Source organism: Sorex araneus, chromosome X (genome assembly GCF_027595985.1).
Source record: "Sorex araneus isolate mSorAra2 chromosome X, mSorAra2.pri, whole genome shotgun sequence".
Classification (NCBI taxonomy): Eukaryota; Metazoa; Chordata; class Mammalia; order Eulipotyphla; family Soricidae; genus Sorex; species Sorex araneus.
The window spans coordinates 307,760,729-307,780,768 of record NC_073313.1 but is presented as its reverse complement, the minus strand read 5'-3'; the positions used below and the strand labels follow the sequence as shown (position 1 = coordinate 307,780,768).

Here is a 20,040-nt window from a genome sequence, read left to right as displayed (position 1 = left end):
TCATTATAGGCTCCTCCTTATTTCTGGGACTCTCCTGCCTTTCACAAATAACATCTGAACATATCCTGGCATCTCAGCCCCAGGATCTTGCCTATTTGTGCCTGACTTCTCCTCTAAACTCCGGTCACCTCGAACATGACAATAGAAATTGGAAATGTTCCCACAGGATAAGGACTGAGTGTCAAAAGCAGTTGCGGATATGCATGATAACTCCTCAGTATCTGTGTTACAAATCATAATGCGCAAAAGGAGGAAGAGAGAGAGGGGAGAGAGAGAGAGAGAGAGAGAAAGAGAGAGAGAGAGAAATAAAAGTGCCTGTCACAGAAACAGGGTGGGAGTGGGAATCAGGAGGGAAAAATAAAGAGAGGAGAAAAACCACTATCTGACCAATTTATTAGGAATATGAACACTTTGTTTTCTCACTTTGTTGTGTGTAACTTCCCTTTAGGAAAAAGCCCAAGGTGTAGATAAAATCCCTGGGTAAAACAGTTTAGATCTGAGAGTATATAACCGAGCACACAAAAATGTACTCAAACAGTGTAAGTGCACCTGAAAATGTTAGAGTGAACAGTTTAGTGTCTTTGAGTTGTAAGGGCACCAAACAGAGAGTGTGTGTGTTTGTCCAGACTTTACGCTTGAAGGTTCCTGCTGATTGGCTCTGAGACAGTCCAGCTTCTTCATTGAAGGTGGTGGTGCTCACTCACTGTCCTTAATGTCTCTGCCGATCAATGGTTCACATGTTGGGACCCAGGATGCAATGACTTTTCATTGAATACGTGGTTTCCTCTGAACTCCCTGGGAGTGCTCAGGTCACATTAAATCTTGCACAGTCCTTGTATGTGTGATTGTTTACCGCTTGTTTGTCTGTTTCTTTCATTCTCAGCAACTGACACTGATGAACTGAGGTTGAAGGTGACCATCTGATTGGCTTTAGAGAGGTACATTTTTGTATGCTCTGGGTTACTGACAGACTTTACAGTATCTGTTCCAAAGGCTTGGGGAAAGTCTCTTTAAAGTGTAGCAGCACAAAGATGAACTGAAACCTATTAAGTTGCTGTATCAAACAAGGGCCACGAGATGGCAGACAAACCCCACACGTGACAAGAGAGACCCTGAATCCTAGAAACCCTGAGACAGTAACAGGTCCATTGTCAGCAGGGACATGGCTGTGGTGGGAAAGTATGAAAGTTGTTAGAGAATGAGTTGTAGCAGATTTTTACCCTTTCTTGGTGTGAGGGTAGAAGTCCTGTCCTGCCGCTCTGATATGGACTTTTTATACCCCTTCCAGTGCTCATAATTAGACTTAAGTTCCTCTGTGATGTATCAGAGATAGAGCAGTAGAGTCAATTAAGGTAAAATGAGCTCACAGGATGGAGATTAGATGGAAGTTTAGCGTCCCCACCCCGCTGGCAGTCCCCACAGTCACAATTTCCAAGAGCTTCTGAGGACAAGGGGAGTGAGGGGCTCCTGCTGACAGAAGGAGGGTCTCACAGGAAGTGACCCTGAGGGACCTTGACCTTCACTCTCCAGCCTCCCAGAGTCTGAGAATCCCAAGCATGTGGTGTGAGCCCCCAGCCTGTGTGTTCCTGTGAGGGAGCCTGAGCTGAGGCTTCACAACTGGCACGCTCTGAGCAGGGTTGGCCTCAGCTGCGTCTGGAGAATTTAGTCCTGAGGCAACTTTCCCCCTTTTTCTTCTTCTATTCTGACTGCTGAGGAGAACTTAGAAATCATCCTTACTTTGTCAGACAACAACTTGTTGTTGAAACTGCTGGTTGTTTAATTTCGACCAGAAATCCATCAAACTGAATGAACTATCACCTTGATAGATATGTTTTGGGTGTCCTTATGCTGTTCCACTCAGAAGCCATGAGGAACACAGTGCGACCCACCTCCAGCAGCCATGGCTGTTCCCAGAGAAGGTCAGTGTCCCTGCAGAACATCAGGATTGAATCTAGCTCTGAAGCTTCTGCCCAGCCCATCCCCCACCCCCAGGCTCTTCAGGATGGTGACAGCTGCTCTGTCCCCTCCTCACCATCAGAGGAAGCTGCCACAGGACCTCAAACAACCTCTGTGTGCTAATCCCCCATCTCCTTCTATTGTGGTGGAATGCGCAGTCTTAGGATTCTGTGACAACATGATTGTGTGAACTCCCTGGAGTCTCATCCTCCTTCTCCCCCAACCCTTCCCCTGGCCATCAGAACCACCTCGGGGAAGCTCCTCTGGAGCAAATAGTGCAGGCAAAAGTGTGTATCTTATCTGAGCTGCTCTTCTAGTACAGACACCATGTTTACCAGGCTTCACTCTCCTCTGGTGTCCTTTGTAACTGAGGTCTTATTCTATCCCATTCTGCTACTAGCAACCCTTATTCTGCCCTGTCTCAGTGAATCCCTTTGTAAGATTGTCCTCTGGTAGTGAGCTGCTGGAAATCATAAAGTAGGAATTGGGTAGAAGTTTGTTCATATGGTCACCTGTGGTCCAGTGAGAGCAGAACCCTAGCAGCCTTAAAAATCAATGATGGATTGGGGGGGGTGTGTGTCATGGTGCAGGGGGAGATCTCTCCTGCCTTAATCAGGTGTGAGGACTCAAATGTCTCTGGAGGGTCCTGTCAGAGGCCCTGCAGAACGTGAGGCTCTCTGTGCTGCCTCTGTCTGACAGAGGCACAGGGGAAGGCCCCAGTCACAGGCTGATCACTGGAAGGAAACCCGTCCCCACTAGAATCCATGATCACTCTAGGGCTCCCCTGGGATGTTCTGTGCTATCTTCCATGGATCTCTGACCCTGCCAAGGACCCTGGATTCCTCAAAAACAGAAAACCACTAGCTGGGCCAGCAGTTCATGGAGGAGAGTCCTCAGATATCAAGAAGCTTAAATTCAATGATGTGGATCATGTGAGCTTTTCAATATTTTGCTGGTGTGTACTCCTAGAAGCATTCTACTTAAAGAAGAAACTGTAATTGAATCAGGGTTTGGTGGTGGGTTGGGGAAATCAGCACTAGAGACTTTACTGACTCATTTCACCCAGCACTCTACGCTCACCAGCTCATTGGGTATTAGCCCCTGTCAGAGCCTGGAACCCAGGTTGGGCACTCCCTCATGCCCACTTTGATGCTGACCTCTAAAACCTGCATGTCATTTCTGTGTGGGATTGTATCCTAAAATTACTTGAGTCCCAATGCCTTACACCTGGGCTTGCTGAGAACTGCCCCAAATTAGAAGACATTGTGGAAAGATAGTACATTGTGTAAGATGTTTGCCTTTCATGTGGCCATTCCTCTTTCAATCTTTGGTATCCCATAATGTACCCCACACCTCCACCACCGAGCCCTGCCAGGAGTGATTCCAAAGTATAGTGCCAGTAATAAGCACTGGAAACTGCTAGGTGTGGTCAAAAACCAAGATAAATAAATAAATAAATAAATAAATAAATAAATAATAGAGATGTGTGATATAGGATGTGAGCTGAAGGAGCACAGTGCATTCAAGGGGAATTTGGTGGAGGCAGCTCCTCTCATTTATCCCTTCTGGACTAATTTCCATCTTGGCAGCTCAGAAGGGAATCTTTCAGGGAAAGAGGGACTCAAAACATGGAAGACTGTCCAAAGAGAAAGGAGTGCATGTAGTTGGTTTTGGGAAGGCAGAGAGCCTCTCTAAACATGAAGAACAAACGTCATAATCTGAGTCTGAGTTGGAAGTGGGGAGACTGTCTCTCAGGAAAGTATTTGGACACAGGCTTGTTAAAAACAGCCCCACATGTTTTCTCCTGTTAATATACAATGTTTCTGGTTGGTCCTGGTGACATATCTAAAACCAATAATACCATGATATCAAAGCTAAATAAAAGATCCTATGCCCTCAATTTGATCCAAAGATGTGAAAGTAAAGGAGTCTACAATCTCTGAGAATGTATATTTGGCTGTGGTCTGACAGAGTCTGTCCCTGGAAAAAGAGAACAAGAAGCCATGTTCTAACTCTCAGGAGACCAGAGGACCCACCATCCTGTGCTCACACTGGGGCCATTCTGGGGCCCAGGGAGGAGCATGTTCTCTTTAGGCAAAGTTCTGCTTCCCCACAGGGACCCACACCCCTAACTTCCCTGCAGCTGGGCTGGTCCCCACACACACCGTCCCCCCTCTGCCTGCCCAGCCTGCCCAGCCCCCTCTCATTTGCAAGTGCTCAGAGCTCATGCCTGGACACTCAATAATAGTCTGTATCCCATTGCAGGGTCAGTCTCTGTCACACCCAGAGTGGACATGAGGGCCCCTGTGCAGCTCCTCAGCTTCCTGCTGCTCTGGATCCTGGGTAAGGAGGGACATGAGGCTTTACTGGACCTAGAGCTACCAATGCTTCAGGGAAGATAATTTAAAGTAAAATGAATGGTGGTGATGATGTGTGTTTCTATTTTCAACCCAGGTCCCAAGTGTGATATCCAGATGACCCAGACTCCATCCATGTCTGCATCTCTGGGAGAGAAAGTCACCATCACCTGCAAGGCCAGTCAGAGAGTGAGCAGTTATTTAGCCTGGTATCAGCAGAAACCAGGGAAGGCTCCCAGGCTCCTGATCTATGATGCAACCAATTTGAAACCAGACGTCCCTCCCTGGTTCAGTGGTAGTTGATCTGGGACAGATTTCACTCTCACCACCAGCAGCCTTAAGCCTGAGGATGCTGCAACTTATTACTGTCAAAAGAGTAATTCTTATGCTTCCACAGTGATACAGGTCAGAACATAAGCCCCCAGGATCAGCTGTGTGAGGCTGGGCTGCCCCAGCTGCTCCTCCAATTTCCTTCCCAGCTGACGGTGTGTCAGTGCAGCTAGCCTGTTTGTGATGGACAATTCTGGCACATGTTGAAGAAACTTTTTAGGCTCCATTATTCTCCCTCTCCTCTCAGAAGCACAGACATAACAACAGATCTGCTGATTGAATTTGTAGAGATTATTTTCTTGAAGTAAGTAGGTGACAGTGTCATTCAGAGTTTATATGTACTGACCTGCTCACTCTAGAAGTCCTACAGACCATGTTTTATAAGATAGCTTTTAATAATCACACATATTGCCACCCCAGTTGTGAGGACAGGTGAGCAGCTTCATAGTCTCACACTGAGGGCGTCTCCCAGGGTGCATCCTCCCCTGCCATGATGTCCTGGCTGATGTGGGCCAGAGGGAGAGACTGCGTCTCACCAGGGGACAAACTCTCACAATTTTGCGGTGGGGGAGTAGGAGGGGGTATGAAATCCAGTCCCTTCAATGAGGGATACTGAAATTTTAATGGGAAATGAAATAATTTTAGGGACAGGAACTGTGGTATACTATCATGGATACCCTTGAAGTTGTAAAGTGCTGTAAACAGCATTTAGAGGTGTGTGTGGGAGGGGGGAGGAAATTCAGGCATGTCAGGGATCATAAAGAAAAGGAAAATGTCAACACCCTGTATTTAGCCCAAAGTCTTATACTGAGGCCTTGTGGGAAATACCCTGGATCACAGTTCCTGAGCTTCCCTGAACAGCCAGGCCTTGACATTTTCAGAGGGAATGGAAATCTATGGAAATAATTATTATCTTTGGAAACTCCATATTATTGATGATATTTGTCCAGTCTTGTTGGCCAAAAGCCCACCATTTATCTACAATATTGATTTTCCTTGCATCTGAATCCCAAGAATGGGAACATAAAATATGGGGCAACATGGTGGAAATATTTTGACCTTTTTTCAAAAGACAGATGCCCAGATCCGCATTCCACATTTTGTTTTTACTTTCCCTCAGCTCAGACCCACCACTCAGAGCCTTTGCCAAACTGGTCCCGCCTGAGGGCAGGAAGCCCCTGGGCCATGGAGTTGCTGTTCCCTGAACACGGGCTCTGAGTCCTCCAGACCCTGGGCTCTGGCTCCAGCTGAGAACGGGAATGTGGGGGCTCAGGGGCAGGTGCCTGTGACCCAGGCACTGAGATGAGACCTTGGCTCAGCCCGTGCAGTGTCACAGCCCTGCCTGCTCTAGCACATCAATGGCACCAGCAAGACCTTGGGGACACAATCAACACAGAGACACCCTAGAGCTCAGTCTCTGTGTCTGGGTTCTAGTGCAGCCTGTGGGCCCAATATCCAGCTTCCCTCAGGGGCTCAACAGAGTCTCCGTATGTGTCCAATTGCATCAGATACCCGGGAAGTTTCCAGAGATCTGCATGTGTAGTATCCACACTGACATGTGTATCACACACAGTTGGCTGAAGGGAACAGGAGTATCTATGTCACCTGTTGTCCTTGTGATGTGGCTGAATTTTAAAGTAAGATGAATGGCAACAATGTGTATTTCTATTTTCAATCCCAGGTTCCCGGTGTGATATCCAGATGACCCAGACTCCATCTGTGTCTGCATCTCTGGGAGAGAAAGTCACCATCACCTGCAAGGCCAGTCAGAGCGTTAGCAATGGGTTAGCCTGGTATCAGCAGAAATCAGGGAAAGGCTCCTGGTCCATTGGGCAACCAATTTAGGACCTGGTGTCCCTCCCCGGTTGAGTGGCAGTGGATCTGAGACAGATTTTACTCTCACCATCAGCAGGCTGAAGACTGAGGATTCTGACACTTTCTGTCAAAAGCATAGTGGTTATCCTCTCACACTGATACTCGCCAGACATAAACAACCAAAGATCAGCTGTGTGAGGCTGGGTTGGCACTCCTGCTCCTCCTGGTGCCTCCACTGTTGAGAGTGTCAGATGCAGCCACATGGAGATTCCACAGGAAGGTTGTCAGAGATGTCACAAGGAGGTTCCTAACACCCCAATTCTCTTCCCTCATCCTCATTCCAGGAACATAGACATGTTCATTCTGCTGATGTGATCCTTAATATAACAGTCGAGTTTATTAAAGATGAGGAACCTGGGTTCTAATGTCAGTTAGGGTTTATGCAAAGGAAAAAAGGTGTCCAGAGAAATTTCAAACAAAAATTAATATTAGCATTTATTCACTTGTATCACTTGTCATCCTGTTGATCTTTGATTTGCTGGAGCAGGTGCCAGTAACGTCTCCATTTGTCCCTGTCGCATGCTAGTGTAATCCAGTGGCGTCTGCTCGCTTCAGGAACAATAAGATCCTCAAACCGTTCATTCAGGGTTTCTTTTTTTTTTTTTTTTTGGTTTTTGGTTCACACGTGGTGATGCACAGGGTTACTCCTGGCTCTGCACTCAGGAATTACTCCTTGCGGTGCTCAGGGGACCATATGGGATGCTGGAATTTGAACCCGGGTCGGCCGCGTGCAAGGCAAATGCCCTACCCGCTATGCTATCACTCCAAAGAACTCTAACCATCTCATTGGTGGTCGGCCACGCGGTTTTTTGATGTCCCGTGGAATCCAGCCGGTAACAGCTCTAGTCCAGTGGTTGTTTTTGAATCGCATTTCCTGTCCGGCCCATCTGATTTTTGAAGCCTTGGCAAACAAGACAGCGTCTCTGATTCTTGATCATCAACAGAGGTCAGAACTCTGGATTCCTTCTCTCCCTTGAGTGAAACGTGATTCTCCTAGCATAGCTCTTTCGATTTCTCTTTGGGAGACCCAAATAGTGCTCTCATCCTGTCTTTGTAAAGCCCAGGTCTCTGAGACGTATGTTAGTGCACAGAGAATGGTGGATTAACATTTATTAATGTACAAAATTATGATCTCTACAAAATTTAGCAGTGCATGATTCAGAGAGATCCTACAGAGGCTAAGGCAGGTGTCTTGCATGTGGCTTGCTCTATAGTACCCTGGCCTGTCAGGAGTAATCAATGAGCAGAGAGTCAGGAGAATGTGGGTTTGGATCAAGAAAGAGAGAGAGAGAGAAAGAAAGAAAGAAAGAAAGAAAGAAAGAAAGAAAGAAAGAAAGAAAGAAAGAAAGAAAGAAAGAAAGAAAGAAAGAAAGGAAGGAAGGAAGGAAGGAAGGAAGAAAGAAAGAAAGAGGAAGGAAGGAAGGAAGGAAGGAAGGAAGGAAGGAAGGAAGGAAGGAAGGAAGGAAGGAAGGAAGGAAGGAAGGAAGGAAGGAAGGAAGGAAGGAAGGAAGGAAGGAAATAAAGAGGAAGTGGAATGAGGGGATGGGAGGGAAGGGAAGGGTAAAGGAAGGGAGAGAAAGGGAAGGGAAAGAAAAAGAAGGGAAGGGAAGGGAAGGGAAGGGAAGGGAAAAAGAGAGAAAAAAATAAGTCAGAGTATGCCCTTGGGTGCCACCCCTGCATCCTGCAAACCAAAAATAAAACTTCCAGACACAGAGTCCTGGGTCCAAACCAAAGGTACAAGGCTCCGGTCACACACTTGGTTGGGGTATGGGATTTTGGGGATTGTCTTCACTATTTGGGGGTGGGGAATGACAGTCAGGGCTGCAGGACTTCAGGGCACCAGGCAGCTTAGCAGGGCCCCTCCCCAAACCAGCCCCACAGGCAAACTAGCCTAAGCAGAGGCACAAGCCAAAGAGACAAAAATGAAATTTGGGGATTTTCCTAACAAGATAGTGGAGTCACCTGTTGGGACAATAGTGCTCATGTCCTGATTAAGCTATTTGTTATAGTCAGCTATCGTCTTATATAAAGAAAATATCATCCACACACTGTGAAACCAAGGAAGGGTTGAAAGTTTGTAAGATGTAGACACTAAAATTTTAAGTTCAATAATCTGCACTAGTTGTGGAAACCCCTGAGAGACTCTGGGGTGAATCCCTAACAGACCCTGGGAGTCACGACCCTGGGTTTGCTATGACAAAAAGCACCCCCTGCACTGACCTCTAGAGAGACAATTTTCTCCAGTGTGATATATGGCTGCATCTGAATTTAAGCCTTATTGATGCATGTATAATCCTCCTCTTTTTAAAAATATAGTAAAATGTAATTCAATTTGCATGAATTGATTGACACTTTGGGGTGCAGTTAAGAGAGTATAAATGCAACTTCAGAAAAAGTGGATTTTTTTATTGTTCTGTGTCAAACTACTTGAACATATGTATCATTGAATTCAATTCATTAGGCCCCAGGGAAATGCAATTCCAAATTCTTGATTATAACAATGTGAAACTATTAACCTGATTACAACAGAAGACAGAGAAATTTGACTCTCCCATGTCTATTCTAAATGTTGAGACTTTGGGCCGGAGCCATATTACAGACGATATGACATTTGCCTTGTATGTAGCTGACCTGGGTTCAACTTCTGGCATCCCATCTGGTCTCCTGAGCACCACGAGAAGTGATTCCTGAGTGCAGAACCAGGAGTCAACCCTGAGCTTCGCTGGGTATCACCCAAAAATAGCAAACATAGAAAAAGAAGTTATAAAGGACACAGATTTTTCTGTCAATTGCTTGCCTGAGGTTGACTAGACATATATTTACATGACTAGAGCACCTGATAAATCAGAAATATACTAATTGTGCAAGATACAGTGAGGGAGCTGGAGTGATAGTGCAATGTTTAAGGTGATTGCCTTGCATGCAGCATCCATCCCTATGATCCCCCCAAGTACTGCTAGGATTAATTCTGAGTGAAGAGCCAGAGTAAACCCTGAACACCGCTGGGTGTGTTCTCCAAGCAAGCAAACAAACCATAGACCAGAACTAAAGAAACACAGTTAGACTGAGAAATGTTCCATCTTAACCACTTCCATCCAGGCTAAGTCAATGTTTCCACTATTTTTCATAGACTTGAAGACACATATGTCACTTTACTCAAGAGAAGTGACTCCTTCCTGGAGATCTTTTCACAGCAGTGCACCCACCTGTGTATTTGCATGCTGTCCCCGGGGAGGGTCTGTACTGGACAGTCTCACATAAGAGTCAGCTCTATCTGGCTTTCAGCTATCAGGTCTTCTCAGATCAACTCTCAAAATGAGGTTCCCTGCTCAGTTTCTGGGTCTGCTGATGTTCTGCATCCCAGGTAAGGGGAGCAGGGAGAACAGAAAGAATGGGCTCAGGAGGAAGGTTTGGGGGGCCCACTGGTCTCCTTGTGTGTTCTATATGTGTGTCAGCCTGTGTGAGAGAGAAACATCAGGAAAGTGGGGATGGCCCAGGGAAGGTGTAGAGGCCTGTTTCATCATCCCTAAGGTCTCTTCACTATGGTGACATTGTACTGGTGTAGGAATATAAATCATTCAAGTGATGACTTTCTCAGAAAACAATATTTTCCAAAAATAAATTACAGAATGGAAGTAACAAAATTAAGCCTATGTTTGGATGTAAACTGATCCTTTTAAAAATCAATTTTCCAGCATCCAGAAGTATCACTGTGATGACCCAGAGTCCACTCTCTCTGTCCATCGTCAAGGGAGAGCCAACCTCCATCTCCTGCACATCTAGTGAGAGTATCGTACATGAAGGAAACACCTATCTGAACTGGTTCCATCAGAAGCCAGGCCAACCCCCAAGGCTCCTGTTCTATAAAGTTTCTAACCGACTGCCTGGGGTCCCAGACAGGTTCAGTGCCAGTGGGTCAGGAACAAAATTCACTCTTCAGATTAGCAGGGTGGAGCCTGAGGATATTGGCGTTTACTACTGCAATCAGGCTACATGGTATCCTCTCACAGTGATACAGCCCTGAACATAAACCTCCCTGCCTGGCCTGCCCCAGATGGCCACACGTGTTCTTTGCTGGTGAGCAGACAGCAGAGTCTCTGAGTCAGTGAGGGGAAGGCATTGGGGTCTCAGGGGAGGAGGCTGCAGCTGTGGGTCTGGCCCAGGAGAGCCCCTGCTGTACTGCAGACACCCCACATTAGGGCCTGGTCAGAGACACAGGACTGGCCAGCCATGTCATAACAAGATATAAAGGGGGTCTGCTGTGAATGAACAATTTTAGTGAACTGACATCTTATGGGAAGCTAAACACAACCTCCCTGTCTTGCCCACGTTTGTATGTGAAATGTTACTCTCTAAGTACCAGATGATTGACACAAATCTTTTCAAGCAGCTCTTAAAGCATAATGGAATTTGTTTTTGATGCACATACACTTTTATTGAAAAATGCATCATATAACGAGGAAGAGATATTACAGTGGGTAACACTCCAGTTGGGTCCACAGGACCCATATTATTCCTCAGGGGACTCTCCCTAAGCCAGGAATAAATAAGCCCTGAGCACTGCTGTGTGAAGCCCAAAGAAACAAACACAGAAACCAACAAAGTAAAAGTGCTTTACAGCTCTATCATCCAGAGTCGGTTGGTGGGACTGGCTGAAGACATCTCAACACCTGTAGTCACAGGATGACAGAGGACAGTCACCTCCTGTGAGCCGGGGGACACACACATCCCTGTCCTGCTGTTCCTGCCTGGGCTGCTGTGGTCTCTGGGACCCTCTCATGGCCCTGGCACCAGGCTCATATCTCCCACATCCAGGCCGCCCTTCCCAGACCCTGTCACCTCCTCCACCTGCACCTCCAGGGCTTTTTTTCTGCATGCCGGATGGAGACTCCAGTGTCTCAGCTCTGACTCCCTGTCCTGACCTCATAGACCCCAGTTCATCCTGCTCACACAGGGGTCCTGGTGCCTTCAGAGCTGGGGCCCTGTTCTCCTCATTCCTGCCACAGTCACGCTTAGTTCTGCCTCTTTGCTGTGGATTCCTGTGCAGGACCCTCTTGGTAGTGGGGTCCTGGGAAGCAGAATGTAGTGTAGGAGTTTCTCTGTCACTCGCTCACGGGGACAGACACAGTCCTCTGGGAGCCGAACCCTTGTAGCAGGAGGGACAATGGGGCAGGCAGAGAACCTTCCTCACTGGGGTCCCTTGGGAAGCTGGCAATGAACTGAGGGTGGTTTTGCCCTGGGGCCAGGCTGACCCTGAGCCTCAATACTGCTCCTGACAGAAAAGTCACCTGGTTGACACTGTCCCCAAGCTCAGTCCAGAGAGTTTTCTGTCCTCCAGATACTGCCCAATTCCTGCTGAATCCCAGGGTTCCAGAACCCCCATAAAACCGTGAGTCCACAGCTGTGTCCAGCTTCCACTGACTCACAGGGGCCCCTATGTGGGGTCCTGCCCTTCATGCTTGACTGGGTGGCAGGTGGGCAGTGGGATGGGCACATTGTTAGGTTTACGGTGTTGTGAAATTTGCACAAAAGACAAAACTGTACATCACAACAACTATCAATTTCACATAGTCAAATAGAAATAAACTAACACCAGCCTCTGTGTTATTCCCATAGAAACTTCCAATGAATTTTCAGTAATTGTCAAGCAAAAGCTTCATTCCTCATCAACTGCAAAGCCCTGTAGGAACAGAGAGCATAATTTATCGCCAATATTACATGGTGAGGCAAAGTTTACATTTGCTTCATTGTGTTTCTTCTCCATCTCTGTAATGGAGTGCAACATGCAGACCCCAAGGAAGCCTACAGCATCTTTCTCCCTGTCCCCAAGAGAGAGGCTATCCATCTCAGAACTGGAAGCACCTCATATCAGGGCAGCTTACAATGACCCACCATGTGATTTATCCACATTGTCCCTGACACCCAGATCAATGACATGAACATGCGCAAAGTGTGATTAATGATTGGCAGACTGTTCTTCCTGCTGTAGCTTATTCTTTCCTCAAAACACATTGTTAGCTGGGAAATGTCTATTATGGTGCTGAATAGTGTAAAGAACAGGACACGGTTGCATTAAAGACAGGGCTGCATAGTTTTAAATCATACTAAACTCAAATGTAAAATAGCTACTGAATTGCATTATTTGCGTTTCTAATCTCTCCACTACTGTCAGTTTTAGAGACAGTCAGACATTGGGAAATACACTCAGACCAGAATCACTGTAGGACCAGGCATATCACTGACAGAGAAAACATGTTTCTCACGTTTGAGGTCCTGGGTTTGAATCCTAACACACCATGAAAGCATTTTAGAATAGCAATGGTTGAATTGTTACTTTTGGTCTCTCATGTAGTCATAGAAACAATCCTTAGGAGTCTTGGTCTAGAGCTAATGTACTGAGGGCTCCTAAATGTTGCATCCACTGTGGTTCTCAGAACTGGTCTGGGTATCCTGCAAGGGAGAATGAGGCTGGATTAGCCACCCTAGATAGGAACTGGGAGTCCTCTTCTTTCTGCCATACAACCCTGCATGTTCCATTATCCTTACAGTCCTCTTCTCATCTCTGGGACCCTCCTGCCTTCTCAAAAATAACATTGGTGACATATCCTGGCATCCCAGTCCCTAGTACATGCGTATATGTGCCTCACTTTTCCTCTCAACTCTGGTCACCTCCAATATGAAAGTAAGAATTGGAAATGTTCACTCAGGGAAAGAACTCAGTATTAAAAGCAGGTAAAGGGATATCATCATCATCATCATCATCATCATCATCATCATCATCATCATCCCATTGATCGTTGATTTTCTTGAGAGATCTCAGTAAGGTCTCCATTTTTCCTAGCTCTGACATTTTAGAAGCCTCTCTTTACTCATCCTTCCCAATGGTGCCATATTGGAGGCTCTTTCAGGGTCAAGGGAATGAGACCCATCGTTACTGGTTTTGGCATATGAGTACGTGATGGGGGGTTTGCCTGGCTCTCCCATGCGGGAAGGAAACTCTTGGTAACTTGCCAGGTTCTCTGAGAGGAAGAATTAAGCTATAAGAGGTCACTTCTGGGAGTTTGGTCTTATAGTCTCTGGATGTTGGCCGTTGGTGGACGCCAGGGGCAGTTTCTGGGTGTGACTGCCTAGCTACTGGAAAATGGGGGATATGTGTGGAAGAGGCCCAGTCCTTACCTGAGCAGGCTTGGATATCTTGGCCCTGTGTCCCACATTCCTGGGTTCCTCTGCTGGTTCCTTCATGTGTGAGGTTCGTCCGAACATGTGGAGAGGGACCTTGAGCATGGCTGTGACTGGGTTCTGGAGGTTGTTGGTCATGGGGGCACTGCTCGGGGCGGGGAGGGAAACTCAACCCATTGGGGCCGGGTGAAAACAGCCAGGTGTGGGAACAAAAGACTCTCAGATAAATAATGCACACACATAATTTTATCTCCACCACAGTGTGACATCTCCAGCCCCCGTTGCTAAATTTCTTAATATGTATAATGAGGATGTCAGATCAGATGAGAGCTACTGTTCCACCTAGGGGCTGACGTTTTATTCTACCACTTCCCACCCACTAGTTTCAGAAAGAGGGAAAACAACTCTGATTCATGTTAGTCATTTCTCCTCAACTAGCTGACCATTCTATTAGGAATATGAACAGTTTTTTTTCACATTGTTGTGTGAGACGTTCCCTTTAGGAAAAAGCCCAAGGTCTCCATAGTCCCCTGGGTAAAACAGTTTAGATCTGAGAGTATGTAACCAGGCACACAAAAAATATACCCAAACATCAAAAGTGTACCTGAAAATGATAGAGTAAATTGTTTTGTGACGTTGAGTTGTAGAGGGCACCAAAGGCAAAGGAGAGAGAGAGAGAGAGAGAGAGAGAGAGAGAGAGAGAGAGAGAGAGAGAGAGAGATTGTCCAGACTATACCCTTGAAGGTTCCTGCTGATTGGCTCTGAGACAGTCCAGCCTCTGTCTTCATTGAATGTGGAGGTGCTCACTCACTGTCCTTAATGTCTCTGCCAAACAATGGCTCACACGTTGGCACCCAGGTTGTAATGACATTGCATTGAATACGTGGCTTCCTGTGAGTGCCCTGGGAGTGCCCAGGCCACACTAAATCTCACACAGTCCTTGTATCTGTGATTGTTTATCTCTTGTGTGTCTGTTTGTTTCACTCTCAGCAAATGACACCGACCAGCTGAGGTTTACGGTGACAATCTGATTGACTTTAGAGAGGTACATTTTTTGTGTACTCCGGCTTACTGACAGACATTACAGAATCTTTTCCAAAGACTTTGGGAAAGTCTCTCTAAATTGAAGCAGCAGAGAAATCATGAGCTGAAACCTATTAAGTTGCTGTATCACACAATGGCCACGAGAGGCCAGACAAACCCCATATGTGACAAGAGAGACCCTGAATCTTAGAAACCCTGAGACAGTAACAGGTCCATTGTCAGCAGGGACATGGCTGTGGTGGGAAAGTATGAAAGCTCTTACAGTCTGAGTTGTAGCTGATTTTCACCCTTTCTTTCTTGAGGATATAAGTCCCCTCCTGCCTCTCTGAGATGGACTTTTTATCCCCCATCCAATGCTCATAATTTGACTTAAGTTCCTCTCTGATGTTTCAGAGATGAGCAGGTAGAGTCAGTCAAGTTAAACTGAGCTCACACGCGAGGGATTATATGGGAGTTTAGGGACACCAGGGAACAGTGCCCCCACTCCCCTCCCAGTTTCCACAGGGGCAAATTCCAAGAGAGTTTTGTGAGCACAAGAGGAGAGAGGGGCTCCTACTGATAGAAGGAGGGTGTCATAGGAAGTGACTCTGGGGGACCTGAACCTTCCCTCTCCGACTCCTAGAGAGAATCCTGTGTGTGTGGTGTGAGCCCCAGCCTGTGTGTTCCTGTGAGGGAGCCTGAGCTGAAGCTTCACAAGTCTGCTCAGGGACATCTGGAGAACATTGTACTGAAGCAAATTATCTCCTTTTTCTTCTCTTCTGACTGCTGAGAACTCAGAAATCAATTTCACTTTGTCAGGCAGCACCTTGTTGATGATACTGCTGGTTGTTCAATTTCAACCAAAAATCCATCAAACTAAATGAACTCAGATTTGACAGTTATGCTTTGGGTGTCCTTGTGCTGCTCCACTCAGAGGCCACGGGGAACACAATGCGACCGACTTCCAGTTCCCCTGACTGTTCCAGAAGGTCAGTGTCTCTGCAGGGTGAATATGAGAGTTCAGAGCATCAGAGACTGAATCTAGCTCTGAAGCTTCTGCTCAGCCCCCGAGGTTCTGCAGGATGGTGACAGCTGCCCTGTCCCCTGCTCACCATCAGAGGAAGCTGCCACAGGAGCTCAGACAACCTCTGTGTGCTAATCCCCCATCTCCTGCTCCTGTGGTGGAATGTGAAGTCTTATGTCTTCTGTGACAACAGAATTGCATGAACACCCTGGAGTCTCATCCTCCTTCTCCCCAACCCTTCCCCTGGCCATCAGAACCACCTCAGGGCAGCTCCTCTGGAGCAGACATGCAGGCAAAAGTGTGTGTCTGATCTGAGCTGTTCTTCTGAGTACACACATTCAGTTCAGTTGACCACGCTTCACTTTCCTCTGGTGTCCTTTGTAACTGAGGCTCTTCCTCTCCCTTCCTGCCACTAGCAACCCTTATTCTGCCCTGTCTCAGTGAGTCCCTGTGCAGGATTGTCCATTGTAAGTGAATTGATGGGAATTATAGAGTAGGAATTGGTTAGAAGTTTGTTCATGTAGCCACTAATGGTCCAGTGAGAGCAGAACCCTGGCACCTTAAAAGCCAATGGAGGCAGGGGGAGGGTGGGAAAGGGGGGCGTACCTGGGATATTGGTGGTGGGGAATGTGCACTGGTGGAGGGATGGATATTTGATCATTGTGTGACTGTAACCCAAGGATGAAAGCTTGTAACTATCTCACGGAGATTCAATAAAAAAAATCAGTGGTGGATTGGGTTGTGTGTGCTTTGGCATGGGGAAAGATCTCTCCTGCCTGAGTCAGGTATGAGACCTCAAATGTCTCTGGAGAGTCCTGTCAGGGGCCCTGCAGAAGTGAGGTTCCCTGTGCTGCCCCTGTCCTACAGAAGCACCGGGGGAGGCCCCAGTCACAGACTGTCACTGGGAGCAAACCCGTCTCCACTAGAATCCATGATCACTCCAGGGCTCCCCTGGGAGCTTCTGTGCTACCTTCCATGGATCTCCAACCCTACCCAGTACTCTGGAATTCTCAGAAATAGCAAACTAAACTACCAGCTGGGTCAGCAGTTCATGGAGGAGAGTCCTCGGATATCAGGAAGCTTAAATTAGATGATGTGGATCGTCCATGGGCCTTTCAATATTTTGCTGGTTTTCACTCCCAGGGCATTCTCCTGAAAGAAGAAACAGTGGATAAATGGAGGTGGGGTGGTGGTGTTGGGGAAGTCATCCCTAGAGACTATACTGACTCATCTCACCCAGAACTCTACCCTCACTAGCTCGTAAGCCCCTGTTAGAGCCTAGATCCCAGGTTGGACACACCCTGATGCCCACTCTTATTCCCATCTGAAGACCTGAGAGTCATTTCTCTGTGGGATTAAACCCTAACTTTACTTGATTCTCAATGCACTGCACCTGGGCTTGCAGAGAGCCGCCAAAATTAGAAGAGATGTGTGGAAAGATCATACAGTCTGTAGGGTGTTTGCCTTGCATGTGGCAAACCAAGAATCAGTCCTTGACATTACATAGAGATCCTACACCCCCATCACCGAGCCTTGTCACGAGTGATTCCAGGGGTATAGGGCCAGGAGTAAGCCTAGAAAACTGCTAGGTGTGGTGCAAAACAATCAAAAACTAAAATAAGAGATGTATGATAAAGATGTGAGCTGAAAGAGCATAGTGAATTCAAGGGGAATTCTGTGGAGGCGACTCATCTCATCTATCCTTTCTGGACTCATTTCCATTGGGTCAGCTCAGAAGGGAATCTTTCAGGGAAAGGGACTGAAACACATGAAAAACTTTCCAAAGAAAAAAGAATGCATGTCATTGGTTCTAGGTAGGCAGAGAGCTTTCCTAAACGTGGAGAACAAACGTCACAACCTCAGACTTAGGTGGAAGCAGTGAGACTGTCTCTCAGGTATAAATTTGGACACAGCTTAACCATGGCCCCAGAGGTTTTCTTCTGTTACCGTTCATTTCCAGTTGGTAGTGATGACATCTCTAAACCCAAAAATACAAGGATATTAATGATAAATGGAAGACTGCATGCCCTCCATTTGATCCAGAGATGTAAAATTGAAGGAGTCTACAACTCCTAAAGGGTCTTGTGTGGCTGTGATCTGACAGAAACTGTCCCTGGGCAAAGAGAGCAGAAGCCATATACTGACTCGCAGAAGACCAGGGACCCACCCTTCAGTGCTTACCCTGGAGCCCTCCTGGGGCCCGGCTAGGGAGGAGCATGTTCTCTGTGGGCAAAGTTCTGCTTCTCCACAGGGACCCACACCCCTGACTTCCTTGCAGCTGGGCTGGTCCCCACACACACCCTCCCCCCTCTGCCTGCCCAGCCTGCCCAGCCCCCTCTCATTTGCAAGTCCTCAGAGCTCATGCCTGGACACTCAATAATAGTCTGTGTCCCCCTGCAGGGTCAGTGTCTGTCACACCCAGAGTGGACATGAGGGCCCCTGTGCAGCTCCTCAGCTTCCTGCTGCTCTGGCTCCCTGGTAGGAGGAAAATTAGGGTTTACTGGAGGTTTAATGAGGATAACTTTAAAGTACAATGAATGCTGGTAATGATGTGTGTTTCTATTTTTTTTTTGCTTTTCTTTTTTCTGTGTGTTTCTATTTTTAACCCCAGGCTCCCGGTGTGATGTCCAGATGACCCAGACTCCATCCATGTCTGCTTCTCTTGGAGACAAAGTCACCATCACCTGCAAGGCCAGTCAGAGCGTTAGCAATTGGTTAAGCTGGTTTCAGCAGAAACCAGGGAAAGCTCCCAGGCTCCTGATCTACGATGCAACCAATTTAGAAACAGACGTCCCTTCCAGGTTCAGTGGCAGTGGATCTGGGACAGATTACACTCTCACCATCAGCAGCTTCAAGCCTGAAGATGCTGCCACTTATTACTGTCAACAGTATAATAAGCTCCCTCCCACAGTGATACATGCCAGGACATAAAACCCCAGAGATCAGCTGTGTGAGTCTGGGCTGCCCCAGCTGCTCCTCCCAGAGCCTCCCCAGCTGAGGTGTGTCAGATGCAGCCAGGCTGTGCAATGATGGACAGTTCTGGTCCATGTCAAAGGAACAGTTTTAGGTTCCATTATTTCCTTCTCATCCCAGCAGCACTGACATGACAACAGATCTGCTCATTGAATTAATAGAGATAATTTTCCTGAAGTAACAGGTGACAGTGTCATTTAGAGTTCATATGTGCTGGCCTGGTCACTCTAGAAGGCCTAGAAATCATGTTTTACTAGATATTTTTAATAATCACAAATACTGCTACCCTAGTTTTGAGGACACGTGAGCAGCTGCAAACTTCACAGTGAGGGTGTCTCACAGGATGCATCCTCACCCGCTATGATGTCTGGTCTGATATGGACAGAGGCTGATGGCCAGAGGCTCCTCGCTTTTGTAGCATCTATGGGTTCTAATCTGGTCCAGATAATTTCAGAGGAGGCATGAAGTTGTTGAGACATAGACATGAGGTGTCAGTAGCCTTCTGCTCCCTGACATTTTGCCATGCTTACCTGTCATTTCTTCCTACTTCCTTTCTGAAATTACATCCACATCATGTGAGGATGAAAGAAAGTCGTGCATAACTCCTGGTGACACATATCCCTCCTGAATTCCTGGTTCCCTGTTCATCGTTACTTCCAAACTACTCCAGAAGTCTATTTATTTATTTTATTATTATTTTTGGTGGGGTTCTGCTTATATTTATTTATTAGTAAATCATGTTTGTAAGTTACAGACTTACAAACTTTCATGCTTGTGTTTCAGTCATAAAATGACCATGTACCCATCCCTCCACCAGTGCCCATTTCCTACCACCAATGGTCCCTTGCATCCCTCCCACCACCCCTGTCCATTCCCCACTTCCACCCTGCCCCACCTCTGTGGCAGGGCATTCCCTTTTGCTCTCTCTCTCTCTTTCTCTCTTTTGGGGTGTTGTGGTTTGCAGTAGAGCTATTAAGTGGTCATCTTGTTCAGTCTATAATCTACTTTCAGCCTACCTCTCCCATCTCGAGCAGGCCCTCCTAGCACTCTTTACTTGGTGGTCCCTTCTCTATCTGAGCTGCATTTTCCCCCAGCATAGGAGTCTGGTTTCTAAGCTTCGGAGTAATCCTCCTGGTACTTATCTCTGCTGTTCTTGGGTGTTAGTCACCCATTCTGTTACTTTACATTCCACAGATAGTGTAATCTTTCAATGTCTGTCCCTCTCTTTCTGACTCATTTCACTTAACATGATACTGTCAATGTTGCTCCACTATATGCAACTTTCATGACTTCATCTTTTCTAACAGCTGCATACATAGTATT

General features: G+C 46.8%; 1 pseudogene and 1 gene segment (V, D, J or C); both read left to right on the top strand.

The window, feature by feature from the left end:
* Positions 1-1,866: 1,866 nt before the first annotated feature.
* On the top strand, positions 1,867-4,730 carry LOC129399907 (immunoglobulin kappa variable 1-5-like; annotated as a pseudogene).
* Positions 4,731-18,173: 13,443 nt separating this feature from the next.
* On the top strand, positions 18,174-18,675 carry LOC129399991 (immunoglobulin kappa variable 1D-33-like). The segment is given in 2 exon segments: positions 18,174-18,222; positions 18,356-18,675. Coding segments are annotated over 2 exon segments (369 nt in total).
* Positions 18,676-20,040: the final 1,365 nt, after the last annotated feature.